This window comes from Sphaerodactylus townsendi, linkage group LG03 (genome assembly GCF_021028975.2).
Source record: "Sphaerodactylus townsendi isolate TG3544 linkage group LG03, MPM_Stown_v2.3, whole genome shotgun sequence".
Lineage (NCBI taxonomy): Eukaryota > Metazoa > Chordata > Lepidosauria > Squamata > Sphaerodactylidae > Sphaerodactylus > Sphaerodactylus townsendi.
In genome coordinates, this window is record NC_059427.1 from 160,601,048 (window position 1) to 160,628,404 (window position 27,357).

Sequence of the window (27,357 nt, forward strand, 5' to 3'; positions counted from 1 at the left end):
AAGTAAAATATCTGAAGTACAATGTTGACCACCAATTTAAACCAAGAACACAAATCCATTCAGGGCAGGTTCTGACTCACTGGGTGAGCTTCTGCAATTGCCCTTCCACCCCCAAGGTAGCTGTAGCAATGATATTGTTCCTTTTTTCCTAGCTGCACCAGTTGTCCTTTATCTCCTCTTTTGTCTTGGAACAATTACAAGAAAAGGTTTGATTAATTGGTTTTTGAGAGTTGTGATTACCTTTGCCTTTCTGAGGATCTTATCTGTCTTTGCTGATTGGCTATGTTGCTGTCTCTTATTTAACCAATTAGATATTTAGAAATAATGACCTGATTGTGAGAACCAAACTTACAGAAAGGCAAGATGGATAATTTTCTCTACAAAGAAGCACTCAACGTGAGAAGCAAACCAGATTTCCCAGGCTGGACAATTCTTGGGTCAAGTACAAAGGCGGCCTGAATTTCCCTACAGGGGTCTGCAACCGGAGGCTCTCCAGATGTTCATGGACTACAAATCCCATCAGCCCCTGCCAGCATGGCCAATTGGCCATGAACATCTGGAGAGCAGCAAGTTGCAGAAGGGGCCAGTAGAAAGGATGGATCTTGACAGTTGCGGGCTGCATAGCGGGGAATCCAACCCAGTTCTCCAGATTAGAGTGGACTGCTCTTAACCACTACAAGGGAAGAGCAACAGAAGCAGACCTGAAGCAGCAGGTAATTAATGGTCAAGCTCATGGGTTTTCTTGGCTGCGTCCGAGAGCCAGGACTGGCGGAGACCAACTCAGAAGCTCCAGTTACACCATGACTGTGACCGAAGAAGCAGCCGTGTCCTGAGTGGCACAAACCACAAGTGGAAAGGCAAAGAAGTCCAAAGGTGGGGGGGGGGGGTCCAGGGCCCAGCCACGCATTCTTGTGACGCCCACCACGGTTTCTCTGGCTGGCCTTTCTACAGACATTTGGGGGAGGGCTGTGTTTTTGATTTCTTTTGCACCAAAGATGGTAACATTTTACATACCAAAAAATATTTGAAAAAGATTAAATGCAAGATTGTTGGATTGGTCTTTTAGCCTCTCCCTGCAGCATTTTCCTGACAGGGATGGGGAGCCCCTGTCAGCTTGCACTTGATGTTTCAGAGCCAGCGTGGCGTAGTGGTTAAGAGCAGGTGCACTCTAATCTGGGGAACTGGGTTTGATTCCCCGTTTTGCCGCTTTAGCCATGGAGGCTTATTGGGTGAACCAGATTAGCTTGTGCACTCCAACACTCGCCAGCTGGGTGACCTTGGGCTAGTCACAGTTCCTCTGCGCTCTCTCAGCCCCACCCACCTCACAGGGTGTTTGTTGTGTGGGGTGGGAAGGGAAATGAGATTGTAAGTCCCTTTGAGTCTTCTTACAGGAAAGGGGGATATAAATCTTCTACTCTTCTTCACAAGGCAACCTGTTGTTTTCCCCATGGGCTGTTTCAGGGCAGGAGATGGTACACAGCAAGGAGCCTTCTCTTCTTCTCTGCTGTGGTCCTGATCCAAACTAGGCCTGGACACACCTGGGAATTGAATTCCCAGACATATGGCTAAGCCAAAAGCAAGAGGATACAAAAGAGAGGAGTAGAGTGTCAAAAGGGAACCCAGGAGGCAACACAGCTATTTGGGTTGTCAGCAAAATGTTTTGCCGAAGGCTTTCACAGCCAGATTCAACTGGGTGTGGTGGGTTTTCCGGGCTGTGTGGCCGTGGTCTGGTAGATCTTGTTCCTGACGTTTTGCCTGCATCTGTGGCTGGCATCTTCAGAGGAGTATCACAGAGAGAAAATGCACCTCTCTGTGATACTCCTCTGAAGATGCCAGCCACAGATGCAGGCGAAACGTCAGGAACAAGATCTACCAGACCACGGCCACGCAGCCCGGAAAACCCACCACAACCTGTCGGCAGAATGTTGAAATCCCCAGTGGGAAGGAAGAGGTGATTTAGAGTCAAAAAGGGCCCTCAGAAGGAACTTGGGGGTGGGGGTGGTACAAGAAGACAGCTGGCAGAATGGACTCCCAGGTAGGAAAAGATCTCAAGACTACAATGGAGAAAACCAACAGCTGCCCCACCCCTTCAAGGAAGACGGGATGAGCCAAGGAACCAACAGAGCAACAGCCTCGGAAGGAAAGACCCAGGCCTGCGTCAGCGCCCGGCTTAAGAAAAATAAGGAAGAAATGTCCTGAGTGGAGGAGGCTGCCTTCAGGCTAAAGATTTTTCAACTCAACACTGCACACCGACCAGACTTGTCACTGGTTTACTCCAGCACTCCACAGGGAGAAAAGGGAGCAAGTCCAGAATTGGCAACTCTGATTCTAGCACCACATCTCTCTTTGTTCTGCTCCCAATGCCAGGAGGTTTCGCTGTGGGCAGAAGCCGGGTATCTTACGTCAACTGCAGCCAGCATCTATGGTGGAACTCCCATCACTCCCAATCAGCAGAACTAGTACTGGTTCTGGAGGGTTTTCCGGGCTGCGTGGCCATGGTCTGGTGGATCTTGTTCCTGACGTTTCGCCTGCATCTGTGGCTGGCATCTTCAGAGGTGTATCACAGAGAAAAGTCTGTTTCTCACTGTGTCTAATTAGGCTCCTTCCGCACATGCAGAATAATGCACTTTCAAACTGCTTTCAGTGCTCTTTGAAGCTGTGCAGAATAGCAAAATCCACTTGCAAACAGTTGTGAAAGTGGTTTGAAAACGCATTATTTTGCGTGTGCGGAAGGGGTCTAAGTGAGAAACAGTGAGAAACAGACTTTTCTCTGTGATACACCTCTGAAGATGCCAGCCACAGATGCAGGCGAAACGTTAGGAACAAAATCCACCAGACCACGGGCACACAGCCCGGAAAACCCACCAGAACCAGTTGAATCCGGCCGTGAAAGCCTTTGACAGTACATAGTACTGGTTTATTTCCATAATGCTGCAGAAGGCTGGTGTATCCGCCAGCTCTCTCAGCAATATTCAGAGCTGCGTAATCATCTTGAATTCTGAGTAACTTACCACTTGAGTTACACACACAAGCACCTCTCCTTCCATACATGCTTAGATCCTCACCTACAAATCCTCAAGGGGCAACGGACAATTGTAAAAATACAACTCCCCTCCCCAATTTAAACTAAGTACTTCCCAACGATGTTGAACTTTGTGCAACATCTAAGAAATGCATGCATTTAAAACCGAAGAGTCCTTCCCACAACCCCGTGCATTTCTTATCGTAATTGCCACCCTCAAATCCTTGGCACAGCAATTTCTCTGGGCTTTCTCTTATCCCCCACCACCGGATGGTTTTCCTTCTCCACAATTGGCGGTGTTGTCCTTCAAGGTATCCTCCTTGAATCCAAGTGCCCCCCCCCCCCAGTTTTCCTTTCCCTCACTCCGCATCCTTCCCACTCTGTTTTTTGTTTTTTTCAGAATCAGTCTTAGAATAATAGAATCATAGGAAGAGACCCCCAAGGGCCATCCAGTCCACACCCCACCATAATTAAAGCACTCAGTAAGCTTCACACAGATGTGCAGCACCCCCCAGGTCAAGTTTCTCCACATCTTTTCTCCTCCTGCTCCCAGAGATCTTAACTGGGACATTGTGTGTGCAAAAGGCATGATTGGAGTCCGCCCCCCTGCCCCCCCTTAAAAGCTTCCTAGACTGAGGCTCAAACCTGGGTCACAGCTCCAGAAACAAGACACCACAGACCCTTTCCTCGCTGTGGCAGTGGCGTTCTGCGGCGATCTTCCAGGCTTCCTATTTTTTCTTGTAAATAAGGACCGCCCCCCCCCCCCCACCACACAGATTGTCGCCACATGGAACAGATGCCTGATTGTGTCAAGATTATGCCCAGCAAGAGCCAAGGTAATCCTTCATCAAACAACCTATTATTTAAAAATGTTTGGTTCAAAGTCCAGCGGCCATCTGGGGCACAAGGAGCCCGTGGAGCCAACCGCTCTCCCAATCTTGGCACCTCCCATGGAACTTTGTCACACTCGAATGTGTCAAGGGCCAGCAACCCGCTGTGGTGGCCACCTGCTGCAAGTGTCTGTCTGGCCTTTCCCTGTAAGCCGCCAAGGAAGGTCCAGGGGTTCTCTGGGAAGCCTATCCCAGTATATTGTGGAAGGCTTTCACGGCTGGAATCACTAGGGTGTTGTGGGTTTTTCTGGGTTGTGTGGCCGTGTCCCAGTAGCATTTTCTCCTGAGTTTTCGCCTGCATTTGTGGCTGGCATCTTTAGAAGATCCTCTGCCCCAGCTGCAGCTGAAACATCGGGAGAAAATGCTACTGGGACACGGCCACACAACCCACAACACCCTATCCCAATACTTGCCAGGGATCACCCAAAAGTGGCTAGAAACTCCTTCCAATACTGGGGGGGGGGGCTTCTGGACTCGCCCCAAGCACTGGCCAAGTTCTTAATGGGTTCGAACAAGATCCTGGCCCAGGACTGACGCTCTGCCTTCTCAAGTGTCCATTCCTTGGCCTGTCTGCCCTGCTGAGCTGTGGGTGGCTGGGACCTTTGAGCAGCGCTGGGAGTGGAGGTCAGGCCCTGCCCCCACCCGCCCCTCCTCCGCAGCCCACCAGGGACCAGCAAGTCCCCCTGTCCCGCCCCTCCCCCCGCGGAACCCCACCAGCGGCCATGCACCCGTCTCCTATGCAAGGCCGCCGGCTCTGCGCCTGGACCGGGGGGGGGGGTAGGCAGAACCGCTGGACAGGGCGGGGGGCTCTGGAGCCTGGAAAGGTCTTCCGACGCAACCACACAAGCCCGCCCTCCCCCCCGGGCTCAGGGGCGCTTGCCTGGCTGGGCCAACCGGTCGGGTTCCCCGGGGAGGGGGGCGGGCAGGCGCAGCTCCACCCTCTCCCGGCACAGCCAGGCACGGCAGCCCCTCCCCCGCACCATCCCAGCTGTCCCGTGGACTACGCCCCCCCCCCGCCCACTGGCCGAAGCGCTCCCACCTTCCTGCCGCCGCTTCTGCCCGGGCGGTCCAGCGCCGCCCCCGAACTCCCTCGGTCAGCGCCTCTCCGCCGGCCCCCCGGAGGCGGTGCTCCCGGCGTCGGCCAGCCCAGCAGCGGCGCCACCCCCCCCCCTTTTCAGCACAACAACCCCGTGAGGGAGGCGCCGCGAGAAGCTGGCCGGCCGGCCGCGACCCTGGGGTCCCGGGCGGAGCACGACGCGTTTGGAAGGCTGAGCGAGGCTGTGGCTAGGCTCCCCAGGAGGGACCCTGCAGGGTTGGAGACCGCCCCCCCCCCCCGCCCCCGGCAGGCCAGCAGAGAGGGCGCCAAGGGAGCCGCCGGAGAGCTGCTCCACGACGGCCTGCGAGGGGCGGGGGGAAGCTTAGGCAGACCCGGTCCGGCCAGATGTGGCCGGTGTCTGGACGGGAGATCAGCGGGTCAGCAGTCCCGACCCCAAGCCCGGCGCCGGCGGCTCTCGCCCTGCGGGGAAGGACGGCGCAGGCCAAGCCAAACCCACGAGGCCCCGGCACGGAGCAGAGCTACTCCAGTGCAGCCCCCGCCCTGGCCTCCGTGGCCTGCTGCTGGACCTCGAACTCCAGAGGGGGCGAGGGCTGGGCTGGAGGGGCCCTACCTGGCCGGTCATTTCCAGTCCCGCAGCCGCCAGAGCATCGTGGCCCCTCCGGGGGGGTCCTGCAGTGCGGTCGTCTGCAGCCTGGCGGGGGGGGGGGGGGGGCGGCGGGGCGGGGTTTGCCCCCCGGGGGGGGGGGGGGGGTTTCGGGGGGGGGGGGGGGGGGGTTGGGCGGCCCCGCTGGCCTTGAGGGTGTTGGGGGCCCTTTGGCGCCCGCCGCCGCCTGCCTGCCTGCCTGCCTGCCCGGAGCTGGGCTCAGCCGCCGCTTTCCACGAGCCACTGCGAGGGCTTCTCCCGCCGAGGTGGCAGCATGACCAGCCGCGGCTCCTGGGGGGGGGGGGGGAAGCCCCGCCCCTCGCTTCCAATTGGGCGCCCAGAGGAGTGCGTCACCGGGGAAATCCAAGATGGCTGCGCCCAAGCTTCTGTCCGGAGAGTGCGTGTGCGGGCGGGCGCGGCGGCGGCGGCTGCTAATGCTGCTTCGGGAAGCGGGTTGCAACTCTTGCTGGAGGCGGGGCGGGGGAGAGACGTGTGGGTCGGGGGGTGGGGGGCTCCGGCTTCCGTGCGAAGAGACCGCGATGCGCTTTGCAGCTCCCCCCTCCCCAACACTAACCTGCCTTAACCCCCTCCCCGCAGGAGCTGATGAGAGCGGCCCTGGTTTCCCGTCCCCTTCATCCTGGAAACAGCCCTGCGAGGTAGGTCAGGTGAAGCAATCCGAAGCCCTGCGGTAGGTCAGGTGAAACAATCCGACCCAAGGTCACCTGGCAGCGTGGGGAGGGCAAACGGGTTTGGTTGCTGATATTTCCATAGGCTTCCGTTATTGGGTGAGTGTGAGTGCGGAGGAGGCCTTTTCGGGGTGGGAGGTGCGGAGGAGAAGGAAATGCAAAAGTATTTCAAGAGGGAAGAGTTTGGATTTCGATTTATATTCCCCCTCCTTTCTCTCCTGTGAGGAGACTCAAAGGAGTTTACAATTTTCTCCCCACCTACCCCCCATGACAAGCACCCTGTGAGGTGGGTGTTGCTGAGAGAGCTCCGAAGAACTGTGACTAGCCCAAAGTCACCCACCTGGCATGTGTTGGTGTGCACAAGCTAACCTGGTTCACCAGATAAACCTCCACAGCTCAAGTGGCGGAGCAGGGAATCAAATCCGGTTCCCCAGATTAGAAGAAAAGGTTCCTGAAGACGGTCAGATTTACAGTGCAATCCAGAACAGAGTTTTTTTAATACAAGTAATTAAAGCTTTATTGTAATGAAATGCTAAAAGAATAGGGACTTGTGGTTTGTAGTCCTGCATACAGTCCATGCTGTCTGTTGCTGTATATGTGACCCTACTGTGTAATTCCTGCACTGTTGAACATATCAGGTTAATGGCTTCAGCGCTGTTTCAACTCTGTTTTTCAGATGTTTGCAATCCAAATGTTATTGCTTTGAGTATTGGTTGTCCCATCCTGTTTGTTGTGTTTGCGTCACTCTTGAGTAATCTGCTTTGGGTCTTAGTGAGAAGGGCAGCCTGTAAATAATACGATTTTTTAAAAAGTTCAGGTTGCAGTGTGGGTCCACACATTCTTCGGGACATGCTCAGAGAGGTGTGGGCAAAGCATGATGCATGCACCCCGAACGCTGGTAGGCGGTTGTGATGAGAACTGCATGAGAGAAAGGGCATGAATGAAGGTTGCACAGAGTCTGTAACAAGTTCCAGCAACTGTTGTGTCCCTAACGTCTTTGCTCCTTGTCAGCCTTTATCACAGGATTGGCTGCTGTGCGTGACTTCATCTTCAGGACGGCCACGGATGCTGTCTGATCTCTGCTGTTGGAAAGAAGGGCAACTGGCCAGCCATGAGTAGAGTGCGGGTGTTATTGCTAATGCCAGCATGGGAACTTTTCTCTGGAAGAGGCATTCTGTTGCAACAGACGATTTCTAAACAGAACCTTCTGCAACTACAAGGACAGCCCTTTATTCAGGTAGTGAGTGTTTAAACAGCTCTCCTGTGGCACTCAGAGGCTGCTGTTAACATTAATTTACTGGGCCTTTGGAGAGACCAGCCGCTGAGTGTAGTGCCCCCTTCTGCTCCTTCTACATCAGGGTTCCCTTCATTTCAATGGGACCCGCTGTTCCCCTCCTCTTGGGGTGGATTTAAATATTGTTTTTTGTTGGACACCTTTTTATTGTAACAACCGCTGTTTTAAAAGGGATGTTAGTAATCGTTTTTAAAATTGATGGAGCCTGTGTACTTTGTAAATTGTTTACCTGTAAGCTTTTGCTCCCTTGTCTGGTTGTATTGTGGTGGAATTTTATGCTGTACACTGCCCAGAGCCCCCCCGGGGATAGGGCGGTATAGAAAACCAAATAATTAATCAGTCCCAGAATTCAGATTCCCCAGAATTCTGGACCAATTTTTCTGAATGGATTTTGCTTCTCTGTAGAGTATACTCAGCCCTGTTGCTCTCTTGTCTTTCCTGCCAGTATGTTCTCTTGTCTGTGTCTTTCTTAGAATTCCAGGTTTGTTCCTGTGAGGAGCTTCCAAGCGAGCGCAGTATTTAGCACTTCCAAAATCACCCGTTTTGCCAAGGATGACAAGGACCATGACAAAGAAACTACCAGCCAGTCCTTGGTGACTGTTGAAGATCTCTTGGAGAGAGGGGCAAAGACCAAGGCCACCTTTCTGCAAGCACTGGACGTCTTCTGCAAACGGGACATCCGCCGCCGGGGCCATGTGGAGTTCATCTACGCAGCTCTGAAGAAGATGAAGGAGTTTGGCGTGGAGAGAGACATCGCTGTCTACAACAAAATACTGGACATCTTTCCCAAGGAAGTGTTTGTGCCTCAAAACTTCATTCAGAGAATATACAACCACTATCCCCGTCAGCAGGAATGTGGAGTCGAAGTGCTTGAGCAAATGGAGAGTTATGGTAGGTGGCAAAGAAGCAAACAAGAGGGGGTGAGAGAGCCCATGTTCTAAGCCTATCTCTGATCAGGCTGTTCTTTGAGCAGCAGCGTGAGTAAGATTCCCAGGTATTAGGAATTCTGCAGTAGGTTTAAAGCTCTAAGACAGTGGTGGCGAACCTTTGGCACTCCAGATGTTATGGACTACAATTCCCATCAGCCCCTGAAAGCATGGCCAATTGGCCATGCTGGAAGGAGCTGATGGGAATTGTAGTCCATAACATCTGGAGTGCCAAAGGTTCGCCACCACGGCTCTAAGAACACCAGATACAAGCAATGCAGGATGGGGAGCGGCTGCGGCCAGAGGTGTAGCTAGGGAAAATGGAGCCCGGTGCAAAATCTGAGTTTTGCGCCCCCGCCTCCAAATGCTGCAGTGATGCTGGAATTCACCCCCAAACAGCATCACTTTCAATGATGCTTAAACTAGGGAGCCCAGATTCTCCTTTTAAATCCACCTTAAAGGGAGAATCTGGGGTCCCCAGTTTAAACAACATTGAAAGTGATGCTGTTTGGGGGTGGATTATCCCCCACCCTGAAACAGCATCACTTTCAATGTTTAAACTGGGGACCTCAGATTATCCCTTCAAATCCATGCCAAAGGGGATGGATTTAAAAGGAGAGTCTGGGGGAATTGGGGGGGGATGTCTGCTGTCAGGGGTGCAATTGTTAAGCTAGCAGCACCAAAATTTCAGGGTATCTTTAGGAGACTCTCCTGATGATACCACCCAGGTTTAGTGGAGTTTGGTTCAGGGGGTCCAAAGTTATGAACCCTCAAAGGTGTAGCCCCCATCTCCTATTATCTCCCATTGGAAACAATGGGGGATGGGGCTCCACCTTTGGGAGTCCATAACTTTGGACCCCCTGAACCAAACCTCACCTAACTTGGGTGGTATCATCAGGAGAGTCCCCCCCAAACATCCCTGAAATTTTGGTGCTGCTAGCTAACCTAAAAACTGCACCCTCTGCAGACCAAAAACTAAAAAAAACCTTAAAAATTCAAAAAACCACAAACAAACCTAAATCCCCCCCCCCCCGTGCCCCTGATAGCTCCCCCCTCTGGCTGTGGCTCAATGATGTAGCTTCTAATTGTCATGCACAAGGTCCCAGGTTCAACGTCTGGCATCTCCAGTGGGAAGGATTTTGTTCTGTTCCCCAAGCAATCTAATATCAGATGCCTTGTACTTGGCCAGAACAGAATGTGAAACCCGCAGACAAATTAGTAACAGTTCAAAAATGGTTTAATAATATTGAAATTTTAGAACTCTGACTCCTCCCATGAAATCTAACTAATAGAGAATACTTGCGACACTGGAAATGATTGGAGATGGGTTTGAAGAACTTGCAGACACCAACTCTTCCTTGCTTGCTTCCAAGAAAGTCAGCTCTGCTTCTTGTCCTCTAACTGCACTCTGTTTTTTCTTGCAATCCTGGTGAAACTTGCTTATGCTCTAACACCTTATATGCAACATCTTAGACGTCTGGGATATTGCTGTCACCAGCCTTCCAGACACCTGAAACTAAAACAAACTGTAAAACAGGGACTGCTGCTAACTAATAAAACTACTATAGTCAAGTGCTTTTGCCTATAGAGGGCTTCTTAAAGGGACAGGGTCTAACTAAGGTTCCTTCCCACAGAATACTGTACAGAAACAATTAAGCCCATTCTATCTACAGGTGTAACTGAGGCTTAAATAAAGGAGGGTGTCTAGGGCATGACAGATCTCGCAGTAGGTAATGTGAAGGACCTCCACCTGAGGCCCTGGAGAGCTGCTGCCAGTCTTGAGTAGACAGTACTGATTCGGTGGGCCAAGGGTCTAAGGTTGCTTCGTGTGTGTTTGAGGAGGATGAGTTATCGTTCAGCGGAAGAGCCTCTGCCTGGCATGCAGAATGTCCCAGGTTCGATTCCTGGCATCTCCAGATTAAAAACAAAACAGGCCGTAGGAGATGGGAAAGACCTCTGGCTGAGGCCCTGGATGAAGGAGTAGGAGGAGGAATTTGGATTTATATCCCCCACTTTCTTTCCTGTAAGGGTTACAGGTCCCCCACCCCAAACACCCTGTGAGGTGGGTGGGGTTTAGAGAATTCCAAAGAATTGTGACTAGCCCAAGGTCACCCAGCTGGCATGTGTTGGAGTGCACAAGCTAATCTGGTTCACCAGATAAGCCTCCACAGCTCAAGCAGCAAAGTGGGGAATCAAACCTGGTTCCCCAGATTAGAGTGCACCTGGTCTTAACCACTACGCCACTGCTGCTCTGGAGAACGGCTGCTAGTTCTAAGTAGACAATACTGACTTTGAAGGACTGAGGGTCCAATCCGATTTAAGGCAGCTTCAAGTGCCTTGAACAGGTAACGCACTTTTAAAAACTGTGTTAACTTCTGCTCACGTAGAGCACTAGTGAGTTATATGGAATTCTCTATTACTGAAGAATTCTGTGTAACATAGCACAGTATTTTTCAAGTGGAATCAGTAAAAGTTCTCTTGTCTAGGTATGTTCCGTTATGTTTGTACTTTGCAACCAACTCCTCAGCATTTGGCTGTGGCTTGCTAGTCTCTGGCATCCTTTCTTTTCATAGACTCATAGAGTTGGAAGAGACCCCAAGGGCCATCGTCCAACCCCCTGCAATGCAGGAACACACCCTCAAAGCACTCCTGACAGACAGCCATCGAGTGTCTCTTAAAAAAACCCCAAAGAAGGAGACTCCACCACCCTCCGAGGGAGCACATTCCACTCTCAGGAAGTTTTTCCTGATGTTTAGGTGTAATCTCTTTTCCTTCACCTTGGACCCATCACTCCTGGTCCTGGTCTCTGAAGCTTCAGAAAACACGCTTGCTCCCTCCCCAACATGACATCCCTTTTCTGTCCGAAGCAGGACAGGCACGATGTGTACCTTTTCAGTAAGGAGAAACTGGCCTCCTCCATTCCCAGGGAGTGACTTTGAATGCTAAAAACACTCCATATGTTTTAATCACAGTTAAGCCTCCTAACGGTGGTGTACGAGTCTGTTGTCGCTTAACAAACGAGGCATTTTTGTTCTCTTTAGGTTATTGTCCTTTGCTCTGGATGGGCTTACAGACAGAGTTGTGGAATGAGGTGGGGAAGAGCTTAACAAGTTTTTGGTGTAGGAACAATATGAGGAACAGGAGTAAAAAAGAAACCATCTTTAATATTTTGGTTTTCTTTCCTTAACAGCAGCACTTAAAAACAAAGGCAGCTTTTTTTTTTGTAAAATATGTGCCCTTAATGTTTGTTTGCTTATTTCAGTGAGCAACAGTGGTATAACGGTTAAGAGCAGGTGCACTCTAATCTGGGGAACCGGGTTTGATTCCCCGCTCTGCTACTTGAGCTGTGGAGGCTTATCTTGTGCACTCCAACACAACAGATTAACTTGTGCACTCCAACACAACAGATTAACTTGTGTACTCCAACACTTGCCAGCTGGGTGACCTTGGGCTAGTCACAGTTCTTCGGACCTCTCTAGGCACCACCCACCTCACCGGGTGTTTGTTGTGGGAGGAGGTGAAGGGAAAGGAGCTTGTAAGCCCCTTTCAGTCTTCTTACAGTCACCCCTTTGAGTCTCCTCATAGAAGAGAAAGGGAGTACATAAATCCAAACTTCTTATTCTTTCCTCTACTTTATCTTCACAACAACCCTGTGAGGTAGGTTAGGTTAAGAGCATGTGACTGGGCCAAGGCCACCCATGGCAGAGCAGGGATTCAAACCTGGATCTCCCAGGTCCTTGTCCGGCACCCTGTCCGTTATACTACACTGGTTCTCGCTTGGCTTTACTTGTTAGGTTTGGCCTTAAACCGAAAAGCCGGCTCACTAAAGCTGCCAGCCCTAGCTAACAGAACTTGCTCTGGAGATCTGCACACACCGCAGTTTGTCCACTCCTGAGAGGTTTGTTCTTTGTCTTGCCTTGAAGGTGTCATGCCCAACAAAGAGACTTTGTTCTTGTTGTTCCAAATCTTTGGGAAGAAGAGCCACCCTGTGAGGAAATACCAGCGGCTCCTGTACTGGTTTCCGAAGTTCAAGCACATCAACCCACACCCCGTCCCAGACCCTCTGCCCCAGGACCCCGTCGATCTTGCCCGGTTGAGCCTTCGGAGGATTGCAGCTGACTTGGATGCCAGAATTACGGCCTACCAGGTAAGGTGAGACAACAGCCGCAATACGTTCGTCATGAAATTGATGTACGGCAGCGTCGCTTTGTGGGCGTGATGAGTTTGCTTTCGGGTACACCCGCTCCAGGCAGCGCTGTTGTCGCCTTGAGTGAAGGGTGCCTAGAGTCCTGTGCCCAAGCTTCCACATCCATAAAAATGAACAAAAAAAAATATCAAGGTTTTTATGATATGTGCACCCATTACTAATATTAAAAAGCTCAGTATGATTTTGGGAAAGGGTTTTTTTAGAAAAAGAATCCACGTTTCTGTCTCTCTTGGCAGTGCCAGATACTTTCAGCAGTTAGATACTATTCCTGAAAAGTGTCTGTGTAAAACCCTGGCTTGGGGGGCCCATGCTGACCAGATTTCATCAGATCTCAGGAGTTAAAAAGAAGAGGAGGAGTTTGGATTTATATCCCCCTTTCTCTACTGTAGGAGACTCCAAAGGTCTTACAATCTCCTTTCCCTCCTCTCCCCCCTTCACAACAAACACCCTGTGAGGTAGGTGGGGCTAAGAGATCTCAGAAGAACTGTGATGAGCCCAAGGTCACCCAGCTGGCGTGTGTGGGAGTGTACAGGCTAATCTGAATTCCCCAGATAAGCCTCCACAGCTCAGGCGGCAGAGCGGGGAATCAAACCCGGTTCCTCCAGATTAGAATGCACCTGCTCTTTAACCACTGCGCCACTGCTTAAGTGTGTCGGCCCCGGTCAATGCTTGAATGAAGACAAAGGCCAGGTTGCTACACAGAGGCAGACGATGGCAAACCTCATGCCTTTCCCACCAACACCTGTATGAAGCATTGCTGCCCCATGTTGTCTTGCTGCTGTTTCATGTGTCATCCTTGGGCTGCGTACCACAGTTCAGCATTTCTCCCTGCCTTGAAATTGTATTGTATTGTTCAATTTGTACACCGCCCTCCCCAGAAGGGCTCAGGGCGGCGAACAGCGGCAGCATAATATCAAACATCAGTCATCGCAACGTCCAGCAACAAAACATCAATAAACATAGCCTCAATAAACAACAAGAGCCTTAATAGTCATAACATCATAAACTATAACGCAACAATAATCATAGCAGCATAAATAATCAACATACGTAGACATAATAAGCATCGATGGCAACTTTCCCCTTCTGTAGCCTAAGACGACAGAGAACACAGTGACTTAAGACTAACCCCCAACCAATCTACAGCCGTGTTTAGATTAGTCTAGTGACTAATCTAAAAAATACAGCGTCATATCACTAAACTGAACCTAAAACAGATCTAACTATGCCTAACTACTGTGGTGTCACTTGATAGCAGAATTGAGCGGTGCTACTCAGAGTAGAACAAGTGGTCTTGTACAGCAAACCCTCACCTTCATGAAGAAAAACTCCACACAGCTGTTTCATTCAAAAGAAGGCTTTTACCATTGAGTTGCTCTATGTACAAGAAACTATATACAACGTAGAATAAGCAGGAATGTTAAGCAGTCCAACAAAGTGCTTCGCCATGCACTTGTTTCCCTAAGGAACACAGACACAGTACAATACAGTTGCTTATATACATGGTTCCACCAGTCATTGTAAAGGTCACTTGAAACTGGTTGGAACTGGTTTGTTAGCTGTCAGATCATTCCTTTCTTGCTGACTCATACCTCTGCTGGATAGGATATGATCACCATGATCTAACTGTCATGACATCACTCAGTGGCAGGGTTCTTTTTTTTCTCTCTCAAGGGGAAGGCCTTGGCCTCTGTGCCCTGTTACTGACCCTCCAGAGCACAGGTGTCAAACTCGCGCCCTCCAGATGTTACGGACTACAGTTCCCATCATCCCCTGCCAGCATGATGCTGGCAGGGGATGATGGGAACTGTAGTCTGTAACATCTGGAGGGGCACGAGTTTGACACCAGTGCTCCAGAGAAACTGGTTGGCTACTGTGTGAGACAAGATGCTGGACTCGAGGGACCCTGGCTGGTCTGATCCAGCAGAGAATGAAGTTACTAGTGGGGTGCTGCAGGGTTCTGCCCTGGGCCCAGTGCTATTCAATATTTTTATCAGTGGCTTGGATGATGGAATAGAGGGCATGCTAATCAAATCTGCAGATGACCCCAAATTAGGAGGGGTAGCTAATACCCCAGAGGACAGAGTCAGAATTCAAAGTGACCTGGACAGATTAGAATTCTGGGCCCAAACTAACAAAACGAATTTCAACAGGGACATAGGTAAGGTTCTACACTCAGGCAAAAAAGAATGAAAGGAAAGGCTCAGATATAGGATGGGGGTCACCTGGCTTGACAACAGTACACTTGAAAGGGATCTGGGAGTCTTAGTAGCCAACATGTTGAACAGGAGCCAGCAGAGTGATGCAGCAGCCAAGAAAGCCAATGCAATTCTGGGCTGCATTAAAAGGGATATAGTGTCTAGATTGAGGAACGTCATGGTACCACTATATTCTGCATTGACCTCACCTGGAGTACTATGTCCAGTTCTTGGCTCTACAGTTCAGGAAGGATATTGACAAGCAGGAACGGGCCCAGAGGAGGGCAACCAAACCGGTAAAAGGTCTGGATTCCATGCCCAAGAGGAGCGGCTTAGGGACCTGGGGATGTTTAGTCCGGAGAGGAGAAGGTTAAGCGGTGACATGATAGCCATGTTTCGATATTTGAAGGGCTGTCATGCTGAACATGGAGCAAGCTCCAGAGACCAGGAAAAGAACTACAAAAAAAAGACATTACATCTAAACATTTGGAAGAACTTCCTGCCTTGCAGGGTGGTGGAGTCGCCTTTGGAGGTTTTTAAGCAGACTGGATGGCCATCTGTCAAGGGTGGTTTGATCGTGTGTTCCTTCATGGCAGGGAGTTGGACTTGATGGCCCTTGGGGTCTCTTCCAACTCTATGATTCTTTGATTCTAGGGCTCTTCTTAGGTTTTTATCAGGGGAAAGCCGGTGGGTGGCTCTCCAAAATAACTAGTTGGCTACTGTGTGAGACAGAGTTCTGGGCTGGGTGGACCTTCACTGATTTGATCCAGCAGGGCTGTTCGTTCATTCTTCTTAGAGCCGTGGTGGTGAACCTTTGGCACTCCAGATGTTATTGACTACAATTCCCATCAGCCCCTGCCAGCATGGTCAATTGGCCATGCTTTCAGGGGCTGATGGGAATTGTAGTCCATAACATCTGGAGTGCCAAAGGTTCGCCACCACTGTCTTAGAGGAAGGCCTCAGCCTCTCTGCCCTGTTGTTGGCCTTCCAGAGGAACTAGTTGGCCATTATATAAGAAGAAGAAGAGTTGGATTTATATCCCCCCCTCCTTCTCCCTTGTAAGGAGACTCAAAGGTTCTTAGAAGAGGAAGAAGAAGAGTTTGGATTTATATCCCCCCTTTCTCTTCTGCAGGAGACTCAAAGGGGCTGACAATCTCCTTGCCCTTCCCCCCTCACAACAAACACCCTGTGAGGTAGGTGGGGCTGAGAGAGCTCCGAGAAGCTGTGACTAGCCCAAGGTCACCCAGCTGGCGTGTGTGGGAGTGTACAGGCTAATCTGAATTCCCCAGATAAGCCTCCACTCAGGTGGCAGAGCTGGGAATCAAACCCGGTTCCTCCAGATTAGATACATGAGCTCTTAACCTCCTACGCCACTGCTGCTCCACTTACAAACTCCTTTCCCTTCCCCACTCACAACAAACATCCTGTGAGAGGTGTGTGACTGAGAGAGCTCCCAAGGTCACCCAGCTGTTGGAGTGCACAAGCCAATCTGGTTCACCAGATAAGCTTCCACAGGTCAAGTGGCAGAGTGGGGAATCAAACCCAGTTCTCCAGATTAGAGTGCACCTGCTCTTCACCACTACACCACGCTGGCTCTGAGGCAGGATGCAGATTAGATGGGCCCTCACTGGTCTGATCCAGCAGGCCTCTTCGTTATTTTTTAGTAGGAGAAGACCTTGGCCTGTGTCCTATTGTCGGCCCTTCAGAGGAACTGGTTGGCCACTGTGTGAGATGGGATGCTGGACCAGATGGGCCTTCGCTGGTCTGATCCAGCAGGGCTCTTCTGAGGCTCTTCTGAGGCTCATACACTTTGAGGACTCAGGCTCTGACTGCAGTTCAGAGGAAAGTGGGTGTGCTGGCATCCCTTGGGACGTAGTGAGCCTGAACAGTTCAGTCTTTTGCACATCCCATTACATTCCACAGAGCTTTCTTCCAGGCAGAGGTGTAGCTAGGGGAAATGGAGCCCAGTGCAAAATCTCCTGATGATATCTCCCAGGTTTGGTGAAGTTTGGTTAAGGGGGTCCAAAGTTATGGACCCTCAAAAGGGTAGCCCCATCTACTATTAGCTCCCACTGGAAACAATGGGAGATGGGGGCACCCCCTTTGGGGGTCCATAACTTTGGACCCCCCAAACCAAACTTCACCAAACCTGGCTGGTATCAGCAGAAATGTCGCTGGATGATATCTTGAAGTTTTGGTGCTGCTATCCTAAAAACCGCATCCCCTGCTGGCTGACAAAGTATAAACACTAAAAATATCAAAAATACAGTTTTGCTGCCCCCCCAGGCATGCGCCCGGTGTGATGAGCACTCCCCTGTCCCATGGTAGCTACGCCACTGCTTCCAGACAAGTCATCTTCAGATTGAAGCATGATGTGTACTTGCTCTAAGCCTGCTTAACTTTCTCTGGATTGCACTTCCTATGTCAGTGATGGTGAACCTTTTTGAGACCGAGTGCCCAAATTACAACCCAGAACCCACTTATTTATCGCAAAGTGCCAACACGGCAATTTAACCTGAATACTGAGGTTTTAGTTTAGAAAAAACGGTTGGCTCCGAGGCATGCGTTACTCGGGAGTAAGCTTGGTGGTAGTCGGTGGCTTTGCTTTGAAGCAACCGTGCAACGCTTCTAACGGGTGAATCACAACCCTAGCAGGGTTTACTCAGAAGCATGCCCCATTGCCAGCAACCGAGCTTACTCCCAGGTAAAGGATCACGCTTTAGTTCTTCACATGAAAATCAGTGGGGTTTAACAGCGCTTAACAGGGTTATCTACACTGCTTCCCCAAAACTAGGTCTTAGGTTTAATGCTAATAATCAAGCCCAGCAGCCCAGGCCAGCCTAGATGTGTGTGTGTGTGGGGGGGGATTTTCCCCCCACATGACGAACTCTGCGCGTGCCCATAGACAGGGCTCCGAGTGCCACCTCTGGCACCCGTGCCATAGGTTTGCCACCACTGTCCTATGTGAAGGTGGCTTCATGTTTGACAGCTGCGTGTGTGTTCTGCAGGTGTTCTGTGACGGGACCTCCAATTGTGTCCCCCCACCCTCTCCAAATTAAGTCTTTAGAGTTTTTACCTAGGATAGTTTGGCCATCTGATCATTAAGCAGTGAAACCTATTCCCAGTTTCCAGTTATTTGGTTCATGGGTGGAAATACAGGAGCTGTTGGAACTGGCTTTTCTCCCCAGTGGGTTTATGTAATTCTAGAGCCTTCAACCTTCCCGCTGCAATTATGAATTCTTGAAGTTTAGGCTTCAGATTCTAGTGTTCTGCTTCAGATTCTGCTGGTAGTGGCATTTCCTTGTACTCTAACTGTGTCTGTATTCATCTTTACAGCTGCCCCATGTCGAGGTCTTGGACTCTGGGAAAACGATCGACCACCCGCATATCATAGGTACGTACTCCTGTGGACTTTCTTGATTTGGGGGTTAGAAGTCCTGGGTTCAGGGACCAAAAGGAGTGCTCGACTTGGAGATCTCTCCAAAGAGGTCAGGAGCAGCAGTGTGAAAAGGCAAGCAGCCAGAGTTCAGCGGACAGACAGAATGGGTCTTTAGCGTGGTGTAGTGGTTAAGAGTGGGTGGATTCTAATCTGGAGAACCGGGTTTGATTCCCCAGCTCCTCCACCTGAGTGGCGGAGGCTTATCTAGTGAACTGGATGTGTTTCCGCACTCCTGCATTCCTACTGGGCGACCTTGGGCTAGTCACAGTTCTCTCTGAACTCTCTCAGCCCCACCTACCTCACAAGGTGTGGGGAGAGGAAGGGAAATGAGCTTGTAAGAAGAAGAAGAAGAGTTTGGATTTATATCCCCCCTTTCTCTCCTGCAGGAGACTCAAAGGGGCTTACAATCTCCTTTCCCTTCCCCCCTCACAACAAACACCCTGTGAGGTAGGTGGGGCTGGGAGAGCTCCGAGAAGCTGTGACTAGCCCAAGGTCACCCAGCTGGCGTGTGTGGGAGTGTACAGGCTAATCTGAATTCCCCAGATAAGCCTCCACAGCTCAGGCGGCAGAGCGGGGAATCAAACCCGGTTCCTCCAGATTAGATTCACGAGCTCTTAACCTCCTACGCCACTGCTGCTCCCATCTTGCAGGAGAGAAAAGTGGGATATAAATCCAACCTGCTCCTCCTCCTCTGGCACCCCCCAAATCAGCTTAGAGGAGGATCAAAGGCTTCTTCCATATTGCTTGTTCTGTTTTTAGGAATTGCTTCTGTGGGTTAAGTGTCATGGAAGACTCTTAATGATGTCAGATATTTTGCATTTGAGTCAACAAGGAGACAAAACAAGTGGACATGATCAGGCAGGCAAAGTGGAAATGTTTGACTCCTCCCCTACGGAGCCCAAAAGTGGCTGACATTGTTCTCTTCCATTTTATTCTCACAACGACCCTGTATGGTAGGTTAGGCTTGAGGCTATGCGACTGGCCCAAGGTCTCCTGCAAGCTTCTCTGGCAGAGTGGGGATTAGAACCTGGCTCTCCCAGATCCTCATCTGAAACACCACGCTGGCTCTCAGTGATAATCAGATGGGTGTATCGAATGCACTCAACGTGCCTGGTGTTTCCAGAACGCAGGAGCAGCAGTGGCGTAGGAGGTTAAGAGCTCGTGTATTTAATCTGGAGGAACCAGGTTTGATTCCCAGCTCTGCCGCCTGAGCTGTGGAGGCTTATCTGGGGAATTCTGATTAGCCTGTGCACTCCCACACACGCCAGCTGGGTGACCTTGGGCTAGTCACAGCTTCTTGGAGCTCTCTCAGCCCCACCCACCTCACAGGGTGTTTGTTGTGAGGGGGGAAGGGCAAGGAGATTGTCAGCCCCTTTGAGTCTCCTGCAGGAGAGAAAGGGAGGATATAAACCCAAACTCTTCTTCTTCTTCTTGTTTATCATGGGAAGGATGAATGGGGGAAGAATACGGGTATTTCCAAGTCGGCTTGATTGGGTCGGGGTGCTTAGGGAAAGCATGGGAAGGGTTGTGCCAAAAGGTGGGTTTTAGGAGGGACTGGGGAGGAGGGGGGAGTTTGGATTTATTTGGATTATATCCCCGCCCTTCTCTCCTGCAAGGAGACTCAAAGGGGCTTACAATCTCCTTGCCCTTCCCCCCTCACAACAAACACCCTGTGAGGTGGGTGGGGCTGAGAGAGCTCCGAGAAGCTGTGACTAGCCCAAGGTCACCCAGCTGGCGTGTGTGGGAGTGTACAGGCTAATCTGAATTCCCCAGATAAGCCTCCACAGCTCAGGCGGCAGAGCTGGGAATCAAACCCGGTTCTTCCAGATTAGAATGCCCCTTCTCTTAACCACTACGCCAACTGCTGCTGCGCCACAGCAAATGAGCCGGCCTCATGCTATTCTGCAGGGCACACCCAAAGAAAAGAGGCAGCAAAGGGGAATGGCGGGGTGGTTTGAGGTGACAGGGATGCTTCAGATGGGCAGCCAGAGGAGCAGAGAGATGCAGGGGGCAAGAGGCCCTGGAGGGCTAAGGAGGATGAACGGGAGCTGGGTCCCAAAATAGACATGAAGCCAGTGCTTGGATTTGAGGCAGGGGTTCACATGCTCAGGGGGAAAAGGGACACGGGCACTGTTTTGGCAGCAGGGGGTTAGGTGGAGACTGGTATAGTCAAGGTCAGAGCGTGGAGAAAGAGGAAAAAACCTTTGCGGTGTCCTTCTGGGAGACCAAATATGGGGAACAAAAGAGAGAGATCAGCCAGCCTCAGCTGAGGCTTTGCACCTGTGTTGCGGGGTGGGGTGGGTGTGGGGGGGGAAGAAGAAGAGTTTGGATTTATATCCCCCCTTTCTCTCCTGCAGGAGACTCAAAGGGGCTTACAATCTCCTTGCCCTTCCCCCCTCACAACAAACACCCTGTGAGGTGGGTGGGGCTGAGAGAGCTCCGAGAAGCTGTGACTAGCCCAAGGTCACCCAGCTGGCATGTGTGGGAGTGTACAGGCTAATCTGAATTCCCCAGATAAGCCCCCACAGCTCAGGTGGCAGAGCGGGGAATCAAACCCGGTTCCTCCAGATTAGATACACAAGCTCCTACGCCACTGCTGCTCCTTGCCCTTCCCCCCTCACAACAAACACCCTGTGAGGTGGGTGGGGCTGAGAGGAATCTCTGGAACCTGTGAGGAGGGGAAGCAAACTCTTTCTCTTGTAGACGGGTTGGATTTGAGACATCCAAGTGGAACCTGTAACTCTGTTCCCTGAATCAGACCCTCGTTCTTCCAAAGTCAGTCTTCTATGCCAGGGGTCTGCAACCTGCGGCTCTCCGGATGTTCATGAACTACAAATCCCATCAGCCCCTGCCAGCATGGCCAATTGGCAGACCCCTGTTCTATGCTGACTGGCAGGGACTGTCTGGTTCTCAGACTGAGGTCTTTCACATCACCTACCACCTGATCCTTTTAACTGGGGGTGCTGGGGATTGAACCTGGCACCTTCTGCCTGCCAAGCAGAGGCCCTATCACTAAGCCTCAGCCCAGTCATGTGTTGAATTTCACCAATTGCATCTTCTGTTCTAATTCTCCTTGGTTGAGGAAAACAGTGCTAAACCAGGGAGAATCACCACAGAAGATGCAGTAGGGGAAATTAAGCACAGAATAAATAAAGAGGTAGTACAGGAACACGGGGCTACTTAAAATGAATTCAGATCTCCAGGGCCTGATGAAATACACCCAAGGGTGTTAAAAGATCTCAGAACCGCTGGAGAACAGGAGAAGTCCCAGCAGACTGGAGGAGAGCTAATGTTGTCCCCACCTTCAAAAAGCGGGGAAAAGAGAACCCAAACGTCTACCGCCCAGTCAGCATGACACCAATACCAGGAAAGATTCTAGAGCAGAATATTAAACAGTTTGTAAGCACTTAGAAGGACATGCCATGATCACTAAAAGTCACCATGTCTTTCTCAAAAACAAGTCATGCCAAACTAATCTTATCTCATTTTTTGATAGGGTAACAAACTTGGTACATGAAGGGAATACTGTGAATGTAGCCGACCTTGATTTCCGTCAAGCCTTTGAGAAAATCCCCCTTGATATTCTTGCCAGCAAGCTAGTAAAATGTGGGCTACACAATTCTGCTGTTGGATGGATTTGTAATTGGTTGGCTGACCGATCCAAAAGGGTTCTCACCAATCACTCATCTTCATCCTGGAGAGAAGTGACTCGTGGGGTGCCGCAGGGTTCTGTCCTGGCCCCAGTGCTATTCAGTATTTTTATCAATGGCTTGGATGATGGAATAGAGGGCATGCTAATCAAATTTGCAGATGACACCAAAATAGGAGGGGTAGCTAATTCCCCAGGAATTCCCCAGTCAGAATTCAAAATGACCTGGTCAGATGAGAGAGCTGGGCCAAAACTAAGTGAATTTCAACAGAAAAAAATGAAATGCACAGATACAGGATGGGTGATGCTTGGCTTGACAACAGTACACGTGAAAGGGATCTGAACATAAGTCAGCAACGCGATGCAGCAGTCAAGAAGGCCAATGCAATTCTGGGCTGTATCAATAGGAGTAGAGTGTCTAGATTGAGGGACATAATAGTACCACTCTGTTCTGCATTGGCCAGACCTCACCTGGAATACTGTGTCCAGTTCTGGGCACCACAATTCAAGAAAGACATTGACAAGCTGGAATGGGTCCATAGGAGGGTGACTAAAATGGTAAAAGGTGTGAATTCCATGCCCTATGCTATGAGGAGCGGCTTAGGGAGCTAGAAGAGAAGAGAAGGTGAACGGGTGACATGATAGCCATGTTTAAATATTTGAAGGGATGTCACGTTGAAGAGGGAGGTTTTCAAGCAGAGTCTGGATGGCCAGCTGTCAGGAGTGCTTTAATTGTGCCATGCTGCATGGCAGGGGGTTGGATTGGCTGGCTCTGGAGCAGCAGTGGCGTAGTGGTTAAGAGCAGGTGCACTCTAATCTGGAGGAACCGGGTTTGATTTCCCGCTCTGCCGCTTGAGCTGTGGAAGCTTATCTGGGGAATTCAGATTAGCCTGTGCACTCCCACACACGCCAGCTGGGTGACCTTGGGCTAGTCACAGCTTCTCGGAGCTCTCTCAGCCTCACCTACCTCACAGGGTGTTTGTTGTGAGGGGGGAAGGGCAAGGAGATTGTAAGCCCCTTTGAGTCTTCTACAGGAGAAAAAGGGGGGATATAAATCCAAACTCTTCTTCTTCTCTTCCAACTTAATGATTCTGTGAGCCCAAAATAATCAGACAAGCCACTTGGCATGCAGGGTCCAGTAGAACAAGTTCAGGAGTGGGGAGACAGCTTGGTGGGGTCAGAATCTAGGTAATGGGCAAGCCTGCACAGAGGGAAGTAGTGAATTTATTTCTTTCCTTAAGTATCCTTGGGAAACAAACTATTGCAGCATAGGCTACCTTCATGGCTGGGAAACAATTTTTAATCCCACACCCTCTTTTCTCCCAGAACTAGGAATAAATCAACACAGCCAGGTTTGCTTCATGCACTGGAAACTGCTGTGTATCAATTGGGAAGTATTTTTGCAGCAGCTAAGCTGTTAATAAAATATTCTAAGGGGAGAGGTGAAAGGCCCTGGGTTTGGGGAAATACTGGCAGGGACCAAGGCTCCAAAGTGCTGCGCTCTGGCCTGTGAGAACCCTGGCCGTGTTCTTCTCTTCCTTTTCAGCACTGCCTCCCCGAAAGAAGAGGAAGAGTTTGGATGTATACCCCCACTTAAATCTCCTGTAAGGAGGCTCAACGGGGCTTACAATATCCTTCCCCCCCCCACAACAAACACCCTGTGAGGTGGGTGGGGCTGAGAGAGCTCTGAAGAGCTGTGACTAGCTCAAGGTCACCCAGCTGACATGTGTTGGTGCACAGGCTAATCTAGTTCCCCAGATAAGCCTCCCCAGCTCAAGCGGCAGAGCGGGGAATCAAACCTGGTTCCCCAGATTAGAGTGCACCTGCTCTTAACCACTACATCACTGCTGCCCCCTCACAGAACACCTGCAGAACACACACAAGGCTGCCAAACATGAAAGCCAAAACCAAAAAACAAGTGGCAGAGGCTCTCATTTAAGCAAAGTGGAACCTGTGGATGCCAGGCAGAGGCAGTGTGTTGCCAGGGACATTTCTCTCTCTCTCTCTCTCTCTGGCTCATTCCGCACACGCAGAATAATGCACTTTCAAGCTGCTTTCAGGGCTCTTTGAAGCTGTGCGGAATGGCAAAAACAGTTGTGAAAGCAGCTTGAAAGTGCATTATTTTGCGTGTGCGGAATGAGCCTCTATCTCTCTATCTCTCTATCTCTCTATCTCTCTATCTCTCTATCTATCATCTATCTATCTATCTATCTATCTATCTATCTATCTATCTATCTATCTATCTATCTATCTATCTATCTATCTATCTATCTATCTATCTATCTATCTATCTATCTATCTATCTATCTATCTATCTATCTATCTATCATCCATCTATCTATCTATTTATTTTAGGCTTATATACCGCCCAACCCCCAAAGGGCTCTCATTTCCCATCCTCCTTTCTTCCATGAACCCATGCCCTGTTTAAGGCTTCAGTCGACAATGACTGTGGAGGCAAATTCTTCCATTTTTTCTCTCCCACTCAGGAATCCAGAGCCCCGACCAGCAGTCTCTTCTGGCTCGCCACACTCCAGACAGGCCTATTTTTGTTGAAGGCCCTTTCCGCTTGTGGCTCAAGAATGCGTGTGTCTATTACTATGTGCTCAGGGCAGAGCGGTTACCCCCTGAAGAGCAGGTAAATGTCCTCATGCCTCTTGTGTGGAGGGGGGCTGGCCCCCTGGCCACGCACTGCCCCATACTGGCACAAAAGGAAAAAGAACCACCACCTCCTTGGCTGCTGAAAGAACAACCCCAAAGCTTAGACATTGCAACAGTATATTAAAGTACGGCAATATATGAAAGTGCAATAAAACTACATACAAATGGGTAGAAAATTCCTATGTCACAAAACCATCATAGTCTTAACAGCATACGAATAAATGTGCGTAGAAACATACTAATGTTTATTAAGGAATCCCAAAAGATGTCCCACACAAGACACTATATAAAGACAGTAAGCTCACTGTGAATTACGGTAAGTCTTTTGAGTATGTTTTGGGACTTCATTGGTTGTATTACAGTCTAGCAGCCTAGTATGGATGCTGTCTAGCAGCCTAGTATGGATTCCGCCCCCTCCCCCCCATGAGGGGGGTGGCGGAAAACGCAGAGTCCCGGTGCAGTTTTCCTCAACTACGCCACTGGGTGGGTCTCCAACGTTTATGGGAGGGCAAAATAACAACTGTCGCAAGATCTGCTGCCCACACTAGCCTCGCATGAAATGGGTGCAGCCTGCCATCCTGCCTCTAACAGGGTGAGTTTGTAGAGAGCCTTTTCCCGGTTCCAAGCACTGGCCAAAGAGAGAGACACTTTCTTTGGTATCATTGCAAGCCTGAAGACCTTTCCTGTATACCAGGGAAGGTGTTTGTCTGGATATCTAAGGCTGTCTACCCTGGATCCACCAGGGATAGAAACCCACGGTTAAGTGGAAATTTTTCCATTTTAATTTAAACTTGAACCCTGTCGTTCAGATCAGTCCACAGTTCACAGGGTCAAGTGTTTCAGTAGACGGTTCTTCCATTCTTGGAGAAACCAAACTGATGGTATACTGAAGGTACCTTCAGAAACCAAGAATATTATATGATAAATTTAATACAGATTTATATGCATTTCTGCTTACTGCTTGGCACAGTTTCTAAGGGAAGAAGATAAGAGTTTGGATTTCCTGTAAGGAGACTCGAAGGGGCTGACAATCTCCTTTCCCTTCCTCTCCGCACAACAAACACCCTGTGAGGTGGGTGGGGCTGAGAGCGCTCCGAAGAACTGTGACGAGCCCAAGGTCACCCAGCTGGCATGTGCTGGAGTGCACAAGCTAATCTAGTTCCCCAGATAATTCCACAGCTCAAGTGGCCGAGCAAGGAATCACACCCGGTTCTCCAGATTAGAGTGCATCTTAACTGCTACACCACGCTGGCTCTCTTAAGTGGAGAGCCGAGAAGTGGAGCACATGCAGCCAGGGACATTCATGCATGGAAAGTAGGGGGCCTAACAGAATCCTGGCTGTGTGGGTCGCAACATGAAACACAGAAACTTGTCTGCTGTGTAAGTAGGATGCCTTGCTGGCTAATGAAGTTGTCATATCTCTTCTCCTCTTCTTCTCCCCTTTTCCATAGGAAGAAGAAGTGATTGACCCAGAAAGGAATTTCTTCTACCCCATGCAGCTGGACTTTGATCTGGAACGGGGGCCTTGGGACGATGAGGAATTTGACATAGATGAAGGTAGCTTTCCTTATCTGCCATTGAAGGTTTTTTTTGAATTAGCCAGCAAAGGTGATAACCGTTAGTCATCTGAGCTATTCCAGGAGGATTAAATGGTTCCAAGAGAAAACCAGCACGATCGGGGGCTGCTGGTGTTGCTGGGGTGGTGGACGGCCCCCAGCCTTGCCTTGGAACATGGATTTGGTTGGGGGTCATAAACTGAGGGGGGGGGGCTGTGTTTGATATGAAAAGTGCCTCTCTTTCATCACTCCTCTGTAGACATTGTCTGACTCTCGGTCTGGGAAGGCTGAAAGTGCTGTGTGGTTTCAAGAAAGTTAAATCTTGGTGTCCAAATCCTGCACGACAGATGTCGCATGAGGCAGAAAGTTCTTGCGGAAATCCTTTACTTTCGGGGGGGCAGGTGTTTGGGAGGGTCAGTGGCCTAGTTCTCTCTGCTGATCCGGATGGCCACCGCTGTACCTGCTCAGTCTGTGCACAAAATCCTCGCTTCAGTCTGTTTTCCTTCGAAATGCCGCTGACCTCTCTGCTTCCCTTGCAGTTGAAGAGGGCCCTGTGTTTGCCATGTGTATGGCGGGGGCAGGAGACCAGGCCACCTTGGCCAAGTGGATTGTGGGTCTCCAGGAAACGAACCCAGTTTTGAGTCGGACGCCAGTCGTGTTCCGCCTCACGCCAGGACCTCGGGAGCTGCAGGCCAGACCTGACTCTGAGAACAGTGAAGAGGAGACGGCGCAACCTCGGAGCGCAAGCCAAGAGTCCTGAACCCCTGCAGATTACTTCTCAGGCTATGATCAGGGCCATTTAAGCTGCATGTTGTAGCCTCTAGGTGTTGCTGTCGACCCCTTTTTAAGCAGTTTTCAGCAGCTTTGGCTTGCAAGGGTGGGAGCTCTCAGCTCAAGTGCCAGCCAGCGACCTGCCTTTTCACCTGCGACGTTTTGAGTGTGGATGGGCCGGCGGGTTGGAAAGGAAAGTTGTTGAAGCTGATCGGCTTTTGAGCAGGTTGCAAATAAAATCAAAGGACGTCGTAGAGTGCTTTAATCCTTGCATCTCTGGAGGGTTTTTTTTGTCTAAGAGGCTCCAGCAGTCTTCCATACTTGAAAGGCAAGTCTGTAGGGGTGTGTCAGCGAACCC

The 27,357-nt window shown here is 50.3% G+C and overlaps 2 protein-coding genes across 6 annotated transcripts in view; one reads left to right on the forward strand and one right to left on the reverse strand.

The window, feature by feature from the left end:
• Positions 1-5,924, reverse strand: part of LOC125428345 (TLC domain-containing protein 4-B-like) — a 48,648-nt gene extending 42,724 nt beyond the window's left edge. Inside the window, exon 1 of one of the 3 annotated variants that reach the window (XM_048488265.1) lies at positions 5,580-5,924. The gene's annotated coding sequence lies outside the window, so the exon portion shown is untranslated. Of the gene's footprint in view, positions 1-3,667; positions 4,149-4,951; positions 5,178-5,579 lie in introns of those variants that run through there. The other 2 variants (XM_048488268.1, XM_048488266.1) reach the window with 2 other exon arrangements.
• On the forward strand, positions 5,741-27,264 carry ECSIT (ECSIT signaling integrator). Of its 3 annotated transcripts, none has more exons than XM_048488260.1 (9): positions 5,741-6,009; positions 6,210-6,268; positions 7,310-7,538; positions 8,066-8,483; positions 12,442-12,665; positions 18,260-18,317; positions 24,501-24,649; positions 26,124-26,229; positions 26,768-27,264. In XM_048488260.1, the coding sequence occupies exons 3-9, from the start codon at positions 7,410-7,412 to the stop codon at positions 26,986-26,988; spliced, it is 1,305 nt and encodes a 434-aa protein (XP_048344217.1). In that variant the 5' UTR covers positions 5,741-6,009; positions 6,210-6,268; positions 7,310-7,409; the 3' UTR covers positions 26,989-27,264. The 3 variants fall into 3 exon arrangements, with proteins under 3 accessions (XP_048344217.1, XP_048344219.1, XP_048344218.1); XM_048488262.1 differs by having other exon boundaries at positions 5,743-6,009; positions 7,310-7,535; XM_048488261.1 differs by lacking the exon at positions 5,741-6,009 and having other exon boundaries at positions 6,020-6,268.
• Positions 27,265-27,357: the final 93 nt, after the last annotated feature.

Coding starts and splice junctions, on each gene's coding strand:
- ECSIT (XM_048488260.1), top strand. CDS start 7,410: ATGAGTAGAGTGCGGGTGTTATTGCTAATGCCAGCATGGGAACTTTTC. Junction 7,539..8,065: donor GACAGCCCTTTATTCAGGTA/GTGAGTGTTTAA, acceptor TGTCTTTCTTAG/AATTCCAGGTTTGTTCCTGT. Junction 8,484..12,441: donor TGAGCAAATGGAGAGTTATG/GTAGGTGGCAAA, acceptor CTTGCCTTGAAG/GTGTCATGCCCAACAAAGAG.